Source organism: Mustela nigripes, chromosome 5 (assembly GCF_022355385.1).
Source record: "Mustela nigripes isolate SB6536 chromosome 5, MUSNIG.SB6536, whole genome shotgun sequence".
NCBI classification, from domain to species: domain Eukaryota; kingdom Metazoa; phylum Chordata; class Mammalia; order Carnivora; family Mustelidae; genus Mustela; species Mustela nigripes.
This window is the reverse complement of record NC_081561.1, coordinates 104,047,891-104,059,198: the sequence shown is the minus strand read 5'-3', so window position 1 is coordinate 104,059,198 and position 11,308 is coordinate 104,047,891. Positions and strand designations below refer to the sequence as shown.

The window sequence follows — 11,308 nt, the reverse complement described above, 5'->3', positions numbered from 1 at the left end:
AAAGCTTATATGTCCAAGTAATAAAAGTAGAACTGGAAGTTTCTATGAACCTGGGCCATGATAAGGAAAAACTATCTTTATGTAGGTAAATTTTACACTAATTTTGTCTAGCCCCTTTGGGACCCACCCCTGATTATTATAGGTAGGAAGCCAATTAAAAGATGCATAACACCAGATTTTAATAGCTATTAACTGTCACTTTTTCAGATCAACGATTAAAAGGTTAAATACCAGATTGTATTGAAAACATCATTATGACCACCACTAATATCAGCAAGCATTTACTGCGTGCTCGCTTTGTATAGAGGGATCAGTAATGGGTTTCTGAGTCCCTAGAGTAATTAGGTGGAAGAATATAATAGCACTTAATACTGTTTTATCTCACACAGTACAACTATTTTACAAATGAGGGAACTGGTATACAAAATAATTTCTCTAGGGGCACCTGGGTGGCCCCAGTTAAGCATCTGGCCTTCGGGCTTAGGTCATGATCCTGGGGTCCTAGGATTGAGCCCTGGTGGTTGGTTGGGCTCTCAGCAGGGAGTCTGCTACTCCCTCTCTCTCTGCCCCTCCCCCTGGCTTGTGCTCTCTCCCTCTCATTCTCTCTCAAATAAATGAATAAAACCTTAAAAAAATTTTTTTTCTCTAAATTCATCCACCTAGTAAACAGGCTGAGCTGGAATCCACATAAGAATGCAAACCCCATGCTCTTATTCATTAAATCACCACATTAAGTCACAGAATCTTTTTGGAAAGTGATCAGGAATAGTAGTGAGTTGCTATCCTAAAATACTGATGTCAGTAGCCTGAGAATTTCACCTCCCCTCTAAGCACGGGGTCAGCCAACCGCAGGTTCCCTTTCTGTACCAGTTACCCTGTTGTGCGACGGGTTCAAGATGTGAATAAAGATTCCAGGTGTCAAGTTTGGCAGGACCTGATTCAGGTTTACTCAAGGCTATTTCTTACCTGTTTCAGGAACAGCGTCTGTGGCAGTAGCTGGCATCCTTGCGGCTCTTCGAATAACCAAGAACAAACTGTCTGATCAAACAGTACTGTTTCAAGGAGCTGGAGAGGTACCTGCTTATCCAAGACTTACATTTCCTTAAATTAATGAATAGAGTTTATCTTAATTAATTAATTAATTTGACATATCTTTCAGATTTTTAGTGTTTTGCAACTATAGGTTTGTTTGTTTGTTTGTTTTTAAGATTTTATTTATTTATTTGACAGAGATCACAAGTAGGCAGACAGGCAGGCAGAGAGAGGGGAAGAAGGCTCCCTCCTGAGCAGAGACGCCAATTCAGGGCTCGATCCTAGGACCCTGGGATCATGACCTGAGCTGAAAGCAGAGGCTTTAACCCACTGAGCTACCCAGATGCCCCCAGCTATAGGTTTTTTGGAAAGATTCCCCAGTTACTTATTAAGGCATATTCATTTGTCTTAGGAGGCTTTAGTATAGAAGTATAGTGATACTTTCCACAACTTAAATTTCTAGAGATTATCAAAACAAAAGACCACGCCACCATGGCGTGGTCTTTTATTTTGCATATTTTGCAGGAACAAAAAGTTTACATTTTGTGATTATGTATAAAAGCCTGTAAGTAGGGGCACCTGGGTGATTCAGTGGGTTAAGCCTCTGCCTTTGGCTCAGGTCATGAACTCAGGGTCCTGGGATCAAGTCCTGCATTGGGCTCTCTGCTTCCCCCTCGCTCTCTCTCTGCCTGCCTCTCTGCCAACTTGTGATCTCTGTCTGTCAGATAAATAAATAAAACCTTAAAAAAAAAAAAAAAAAGCCTGGAAGTATTTAAGATATTATATCTGACACTTTTAGTATCCTCTGGAGGCACCTATGAGAGTTTTCTTAATTTGACTCACAAGCCAGTGTGCACATATATAACTACATACAAGTTTTTAAGAAAAAAAAATATTTGAATGGAGACTTGTTGTGCATTGTTCCCATGCAAAAGAAGCAAAACATTTATAATTGCTGGAAGGAGATGGCAGGGAGGCAAAAGTGGGCTGTTTTTTGTTCTCTTTTGTTATGAGTTAATCATTTGAAAGAAGAAAACTAGACTCCAGTGATAATTCACCCCCTAAAATAGAAATTAAAATGTCAATTGAGTTTGAGCTTCTTGTGAGAAAGCTGCCCAAATCTGTTTAGAATTATAGAATATAATGAATGGAGAAATACTTTTGTGGTTATATAAGAAGCTTCAGATTTTTAAATTAAATATGATTAAATGTATTATACTGGTAGAAATTTTGTATATTGTGTTGGTTTTGATTTAGTTCTTAAAATGAAATACGCAAAGCTAAATCTTAAATGCCAAGATATACATGTCAAAGTATTCAGAACGTAAATTACAAGTTCATTTTCACATCAAAATAAAAATCAAGGGACGCCTGGGTGGCTCAGTGGGTTAAGCCGCTGCCTTCGGCTCAGGTCATGATCTCAGGGTCCTGAGATCGAGTCCCACATTGGGCTCTCTGCTCAGCAGGGGGCCTGCTTCCCTTCCTCTCTCTCTGCCTGCCTACTTGTGATTTCTCTCTGTCAAATAAATAAATAAAATCTTTAAAAAAAAAAAAATAAAAAAAAAAATAAAAATCAAGGCTAAATTACATCTTATTAAAATTCGAGGGTTTTTTTTGTTTGCTTTTTTGTTGTTTGTTTGTTTTTGAGTTTTTTATTTGTGTGGCTGTTACATGCTGTATTTACTTTTAGTCAACTTATTTGAGTTCAAATTCTTTGAATTTCCAAAGGGTTTTTGATGAATGGTACAGGCCACTTCTTGATACTCAGCAGGGCAGAGGTATTCATGGTTGGATGATTCAAAACTGGTGCTTGTTTGTCCCTGAAAAGGTTTTGGATGTTCACAGATTATCACAAAATTTATCAAATACCAAAGAAGTTGATTCCTTTAATCTTGCAAGAGATTTCACAGTACTTTCTTTGTCCAAATTAACAGAATAAATAAATGCTTGGGGACAGAGAATTTATGTGTTTTATTCTGTTGCCTAATTGGTCAAGTTCCCATCCAAATGACCAGGCTTCATTCTTCAAATTCAATTAGAGGAGCTGGAGCCCAACAATAAACAATACAGTCCAATAAGCAAGGCTGACCAGGCCATTCTTTTAAGCTCAATATTTTCTCATTAGAGCAAATCTTAATTGCATTAACAGGATTAAAGTAATGACAGTCAAGGATATCACTGGTTTATCTGTAGCTAAAGAGCAAACCACATAATAGTGGTTCTGTTGTGATAAGAAGAGTAGAAAATTGTTCATTAGCTTACTCCAAAATGTGACAAAAATACTTTGCTCTCAGTATAAATGAAGGAATATAGCTTTTTAAGTCAGTGGAACCATTTTGTTCTTTCTTATTAACAAAGATAAAATGGAGGGAAATGTAACTCTTGGTAAGTTATTATGTGGAAAAACTTTTCCAAGTTTTGTTTTCATAATGTCCTTCTCAGGCTGCCTTAGGGATTGCACACCTGATTGTAATGGCCATGCAAAAAGAAGGTTTACCAAAAGAGAAAGCCATGAAGAAGATATGGTTGGTTGACTCAAAAGGATTAATAGTTAAGGTAAGAATTTGACATTTCCAACTGAAGAAAAATTAATGTGCTATTCTGGGTGCCCATCTCAAAGATTATCACTACTTCCACTCATCTTACCCCCAACACTGTGTTAAAAGACTAGCCATTTTACATGAATGACCATGTCATACAATGATATTGATACTCTTCTGAAAAAAAAGACCGCCTCGGCTACAGAAGCAGCCTGTGAAGTATGAGGGCCCCTTACAATTCTATAGGTTGGCAGTGCATTTGAATTAGTTTCCAGATGAGGCAGTTTGTTGCTGAAACACCTAGGTTAGCTCCTTTTATTAAGGGCTGTCTGTCAAATTGCACACTAGCTAGGAAAAAAAAAGAACAGATGATGAAATAGCTACTCTTTTGCCTGCTACTTTCTCTGGAATAAATTCTTGAGGGTTTGAATGGAAATTCTGAGAATGATTTTAATAAGTGGGCTGTTCAGTGTTAACTACAAGGTGGTTCCCCAGCTCTAATAAAGATAACAGGACCTACTTCCTAGGTTATTGTGAGAACCAAGTAAGACTAGGTAGGTTGGGGCGCCTGGGTGGCTCAGTGGGTTAAAGCCTCTGTCTTCAGCTCAGGTCATGATCCCAGGATCCTCGGATCAAGCCCCACATCGGGCTCTCTACTTAGGGGCGAGCCTGCTTCCTCCTCTCTCTCTCTGCCTGCCTCTCTGCCTACTTGTGGTCTCTGTCAAATAAATAAATAAAATCTTAAAAAAAAAAAAAAGACTAGGTATGTTGACCATATTGCTACATAGTTATACGGCATTCATATTACTTATACATTAATATTACTTCTAGTGATAAGGCATTAATATTACTGCACATTAAGTGCTCTTCCTTAAACTGCCAGAAAAAAAACTCATGAATTCCCTTTCTGCCTGAAGGTGAATATGTAAAATAACCAGTGATCAGCATAGACTTCTGGAATTTAGTATAGAAGCAAATGTGAAGGTGTACAAACTTTCTGGAAAACTGGCTTTTGTGTATCCAAGACCTTTAAAAGTTTATGCTTCTGAGCCAATAGTTTCCATTGTAGGAATATTTTTTTTTTAAGATTTCATTTATTTATTTATTTATTTGACAGGTAGAGATCACAAGTAGGCAGAGAGAGAGAGAGAGGGAAGCAGGCTCCCCACTGAGCAGAGAGCCCGATGCGGGGCTCGATCCTAGGACCCCAAGATCATGACCTGGGCCGAAGGCAGTGGCTTAATCCACTGAGCCACCCAGGCGCCCCGTAAGAATATATTTTATAGAAATAGAGATGTACACAATGTTTTATGTTTTTTTTCTTTTCATTTTTTAAGTTTTCATTTAAATTCTAGTTAGTTAACACTCAATGTAATAGTAGTTTTGGGTGTACAGTGTAGTGATTCAACACTTACATATACCTTTACTCATCACAAGTACACTCCGGAATCCCCATTATCCGTATCACCCATCCCTCACCCACCTCCCCTGTAGTAGCCATCAGTTTGTTCTCTGTAGTTAAGAGTCTCTTTCTTGGTTTGCTTCTCTGTCTCTCTTTTTTTTCCCTTAAATTTCTCTCTTTTTTGTTTCTTAAATTACACACAAGTGAAATCATATGGTATTTGTCTTTCTCCAACTTACTTATTTCACTTAGCATAATAACTGTTTAGCTCCATCCATGTTGTTGCAAATGGTAAGATTTCATCCTTTCTAATGGCTGAATAATATTCCATTCCATATACATATACGTATATTTTTTTAAAGAACTATGACATTAAAGACTTACTAATATAAAGATGAAAGAAGGAAAACACCATGTTATATCTTATTATTTTATATTTTAAAAATTGAGTTGTAGGGTCTCTTGCATGGCTCAGGTGGTTAAGCAGCTGTCTCTCGATTTCAGCTTAGGTCATATCTCAGGGATTGAGCCCCATGTCAGTCTCCATGCTCAGTGGGGAGTCTGCTTCAGATTCTGTCTCTCCCTCTTCCTTTGCCGTTTCCCTACCTCTGCTTGCATGTATGCATACTCTCTCTCTCTAATAAATAATAAATCTAAAAAACATTGAGTTGCATATAAAATTATGGAAGTAAATGTATAAAATATGTATTAGCTTAAAACATATTATTTTAATGCTTTTCTGTATATTCCAAATTCTCCTAAGCAATTATGTTCTTTTAAAGCTAGAAAAAAGGTTTTAAACTAATATAGACAAATTTTGCCTTAATAAAGAGTATATGCATAACTTTTTGTGGCAAATGAGTATAAGAAAGTAAGATAAGACAGGCAGTACTTTCACAATATCTCCCGAGAATCAAATAATAATCATTTTATTAATTTTATTAACTTGAAATGTAATTTTTTATAATATAAGAAAAACAAAGTTTAAAATTTTTTGGCTTAAAAACTGCTATAGCTTTGAAGAATCGTCATAAATAGAGAGAGAAAGTTATACATTTTGAGCACACAACTTATATCATGATCATGAAATGAGATTTGCTGAATGAAATTGCCTCTTGGTCAGGCATCGTACTAGACTCTAGGACTTAGTAAATCCCTTGGTCTCAGGAGGCCCACAAACTAGTGGGAAGAAATCAATCTGAAAGTTACGTCTCTATATGAAAGTGTTATAGAGGGGTGCCTGGGTGGCTCAGTGGGTTAAGCCGCTGCCTTCGGCTCAGGTCGTGATCTCGGGGTCCTGGGATCGAGTCCCGCATCGGGCTCTCTGCTCCACAGGGAGCCTGCTTCCCTCTCTCTCTCTCTGCCTGCCTCTCCAACTACTTGTGATTTCTCTCTGTCAAATATTAAATAAAATCTTTAAATAAATAAATAAAAATTATCAGTAGAATAAATAAAAATAAATAATTTGTAAAAAAAAAAAAAAAAAAAAGAAAGTGTTATAGAAATACATTCTTGCTACCAGGGGTGCCCTGGAAATGAAGTTCCCAGCTGCACTGAGGAGAAGAATGGACCTGCAGAGGAGGGTTCCTAGAAAAGGTGTTTCTTTACCTCAGTTTGAAAGGAAGAGTTAGGAGTTCTTGAGTCTCCACAGATGTTTTAAATGTCTCCTATCTGGAAGTGAGACAAGGGAAGTATTATGGAAATTTCACTAGGAGATCTTGGCTGAACCTGTGATCATGTCTTTCATCTCTCTGTGTCTTCAAAGCCTTGCATAGTGTCTAGCACATAATTGGCAATACATATTTTGTTAATAAATGATTGATGAATGGCCTTCCAGGCAGAGGAAGAGTATTTGCTAAAGAGGATATTTCACTATAAAAGACATTCAGGGCTTAGATTTGAAAGGAAGCAGATGACTGACCAGTGACAAAGGCTCTTCTAAATCCTGACAATGAACAATTGAAGAAACTTATGCAGAAGGGGTTAGTGTCTTGTCACTCTAGGCATTGTGGAGGATGGATTGAAATGAGGGCAAACGGAGTAAAGGAAACTAGTTACAAAGCTGTTGTAGTAATAAAAATTCATCGGTGCCTGAAATAAAGCAGTGATTATGGGGGGTAAGTGAAAGACATTTTATTCAGTAGATGTTTAGTAAACAGGATTGGCATACTTAGTAACCAATATATATGGAGGGAGGAATAGGGAAGGGTGGTATAGGCAGGAATCTAGCAGGACTCCTTGGGTGTCTGGATAAATGATGTGGTTATTACTATAGAAAAGGAATAATGAAGAGATCATGTTTAAGAGAAAGATAATGTGGGGCGCCTGGGTGGCTCAGTGGGTTAAGCCGCTGCCTTCAGCTCGGGTCATGATCTCAGGGTCCTGGGATCGAGTCCCACATCGGGCTCTCTGCTCAGCAGGGGGTCTGCTTCACTTCCTCTCTATCTGCCTGCCTCCCTGCCTACTTGTGATCTCTGTCTGTCAAATAAATAAATAAAATCTTTTAAATAAAAAGAAAGATCATGTCATTCAGCTTGGACATAGCAAGTTAGGGTTAAAGTTACCTTTGCTGATCTCATGGAGATGTCCCCGTGGCAATCAGAGGTATAAGACAGACACTCAGGATAAGGGTCTTGGCTTCTGCAGATAGAGATTTTGGGAATATCTGCATGTAAAAAGTTGGAGCCATGGAAAAAAAGATATACAAATTACATTGTATTTAGGGATGTAATACATGTAAATATCTAAAAAAAAAAAAGTGGAAGTCTATGACTGTGGATTTCTTTTGTGATTTCTAATGACATTTTTATGTGAAATCTTTATAGAAAATATACAGATTTTAGCATCTCAAATAATTTTAGTATAGATTTACTAAAGTGAGACTCCAAATTCTGTGGATTACAATACTTGGAATAACTGTGAAGTTTGTTGCCTAGACCTAATCAGTCACTCTTACCTCATGTCTTTTACTTGCCAGAATAAAGAACTGCATATATTCTGCTTGCCAAGATAAAGTTACATTTTAAAAGATTGTTATATATTTAACAGCTTATGTGCTATTTAATATAAAAGAAGCATGAATCTTCAATTAACCACTTTTTCTTTCAAGTTTTTAAAAAGTCAAAATTATTATGTTGATCTTTGTTATAGAACTAGTAAGTCTGAGGATAACTTATAAATTAGTATAATCTTGCTTTCAGATTTACATGATTTTTTGTTTTTTGTCCTTTATCCTTAGTACTTTCACAACCTCTCCTGAAAACCAATAAGCATCATTTTATTAATTTTATTTATTTGTCATGTAATTTTTTATAATACATAACATAGAATAAACTCCTTCACTTTTTAAAGACATAAAACCAGAAACTAAAAAGTATACTGCGTGGTTCCCTCATTTATGGAGTTCTGTCATCATCAGACAAGGTGATAATTATTCTGGCAGTGAAATGGGATTGGCAGTCTGCAAGGAGGGCCCCGTGTACAGATGCAGAGAGGGGCCAAGTTCAACTCTGATAAACTGATCACCTGACAGCAGACCTGGCCAGTGCAATGGGGCAAAATATCCAAGCAGGCATGGATTCTAAGAGAAGGCAAACGAAAACCCTTGTGGAAGAAGTCTTCTAGTGCCTGTGTGTAGGAAGGAATAAATATTTATCAGTAACAATCCATAGTTAATTTTTTCTATCTATCGTGGGCCATGAAATGCTAACCCCAAATATTGAGGTCTTTGCTACCTATCCTTTCCACCCGCACCAGAACATCTGTACTTTTGAAAAAGGTAGTAATTCAGTATGGTTTAGCTATATCTTCTCTCCTCTCCTAAGAATCAGCACAAAATAAGGGGTAGGGGAGATTGAAGAAATAATAACACTCAAAAAAAAAAAAAATCTCAGCTATCCATAATACATTTGGTGTAATTAAAGACTCTTTAAAAAAACACACACAGGATTTGGGATTTCTACAATAAGAAATGCCCATGTTCACTTTGCTAAAAGAAGGCAAAAAGTGTTTGAGTAAGGGATCCTGGAAGTGGGAATGAATAGACAAGAAATCTTCTATATCCATATCCAACGGACAGGAGTAGCATAAAGAATATGGACTCCAAATCAGATTTTGAAAGAAGGAGGAAAATGAGCCATTGGTTTGGAAAATAGAAGTCTGAAGGTGTAGGCAGTTGCCTTAATACCGCCAGACCTAGAGGTCCCATTCCAGAATTTTCTTCATCTAAACCAGCTCTTCAAATAGACTTTGAAAATGGTACAGCAGTTACTTGAGAGACCTTGCTTTTTGTCTTTTGATTCTTCTGTTTTTGGCAAGTAGAGGCTTTCAGTGGTGCTTGTATTCCATTTCATGATTCCTGGCCTTCCTAAGTCACCAGAAAGAATCAAGCCTTTGGGGGAGAGGTTGTGGGTAATCTGTGTTTCTTACTGGGTAGATGTCTTCTGGTCAAGATCTGGCTTCAGCTGGCTGGGCGCTGCCTGTGCTGTTGCTGTGATTCAGAAAGCAAAGTGTTCATGCTGAAATCATATACCTTTGCCTTTCATACAATGGTTATCCATCTTCTTTGTAATTTGCTTCTCATTCCAGGAAATTCAGGAGATTTAAACATTAAATATTTTTCATTGTATGTAAAGTTGTCAGTCAAAAAAAGCAGTACTAGAAATTTGTGAATAATAATTGGTTGTTCTACAGCTTTTCTTCTTTAGTAAAAGAAAAAGCATTTTGTATGTTTTTTAAATATATCACATATCTTTTTAAAATGCATCTGGTAGAAATCTGATAAATCAGTTGGTGCAGTGATTCTCAAAACTGGACATCATCTTAGTCGCCTGGGAGACTTTAAAAAAAAAAAAATTCACAGATTCCAGAGCCTCCTCCTGGACTTAAATTAGAATATCTGAAAGCAGGGCTCAGGAATCTCTTTCCTGAGGTGAGTCTGGTGCTCTGGAAAGTTCAGATCTGGCTCACTTTCATCACATTGTCCTCACCACTAATCCAAACTGTTTGTATAGAAGGAGAAATCAACATCCATGGAAGTCTCAAAGGACATGCCCTAGGTCATGCGTGAAGGGAAGAGCCTGGGGCTGTGATCCGGAGCCTTAGTCCCATGTTTTCTCTCTAGCATTTGTGGATGGCGTTTTTCTGTGTCTCACTGGGGAGCTTTTATTTACTTTTCTGAATATCATGAGAAGTTTTCAGGAGTAACATAAATTTATTTGCTGTTAACTATTAGAATGCATTCTGCTATTAGTGATTTATTCATGTCCCTAGCCAATAAAATTTATCACAAATTAATGCTATATTTATAGCAATCAATGAAAATGAATAGATTTCCAATTTTAGAGAGATCATGTGTGAACTTATTTTAAACTGTATACCAGAAGCATTTTGGATGTATTCGCCTTGTCATGTAGTTTGTCAGTAAGTTAAATGGTCAAGAACTGGTTGTTTTCTCAGACTAGGAACACCAGATGCCCTCAGCAAGCCTTCACTGTGATTCTTCTCTTGATTCTTCTACCTCTTGCTTTGGGCCAGGCCATTTTTCCATGGATTGTGTGGAATCTTACTGTTTGGCTAGCCTAAGCACTCTTTAAAATAAACAAAGCAGTGGCATGTTTTCCTCTTTTTTAGTCTTTCCTATTTCTATTGATAGTTCTGGAAATCTTCCCGATGTTCCTTTCCCCTACCATCCTTTCTGTGGGGTTTCTCCTTTCTACTTGAAGTAAACCACAGGGGAAGACTGATCATATTTTACTGCTATTAAAGAAGAAAACATGATGGTAGAATGCAATAATAGAACATTTAAAGCCAGATCTAGGAAGTGTGGTCTTCCTTGGCCATATTCAACACTGGTTATTCCAGTGCAGTTTTCAGTTCTGTGGTATCCAGAGGGGAACAAGAGCATATGAGAGTTCAGTTGAGCCACTAACTGTGATAGGGAAGAGAGATGGGTTCAAGTAAAAAAGTAGATTAAAAACATCAGGGTTCCTCCCTTGGGAAAGGAAACAGTGTGATTCAGTATGTGTTTTCAAATATACAAAATGCTATTTTTAAAAAGATTTTATTTATATATTTGAGGGAGAGAGAGACGGAGGGAGGGAGAGCACAAGTGAGGGGAGCAGCAAAGGGAAAGGGACAAGCAGGCTCCGTGCTGGGCATCAGAGTTCAGTGTGGGCTCAGCCACAGGACCCTGAAACCATGACCAAAGCTGAAACCAAGAGTTAGATGCTTAACAGCCTGAGCCACCCAGCGCCGCCCCTACGCAGAAGATTATTTACAGCCAATGATACAAAATTGAAAAAAAAATGAATTGTATTAAAATGCAGTGAGCCAA

General features: G+C 37.5%; 1 protein-coding gene across 1 annotated transcript in view; it reads left to right on the top strand.

Annotated features, from left to right (window-relative positions):
• Positions 1 to 11,308, top strand: part of ME1 (malic enzyme 1) — a 191,151-nt gene that overhangs the window by 155,521 nt on the left and 24,322 nt on the right. Inside the window, exons 8-9 of the mRNA XM_059400996.1 lie at positions 976 to 1,073; positions 3,475 to 3,588. Coding sequence (XP_059256979.1) covers positions 976 to 1,073; positions 3,475 to 3,588 — 212 coding nt within the window. The remainder of the gene's footprint in view (positions 1 to 975; positions 1,074 to 3,474; positions 3,589 to 11,308) is intronic.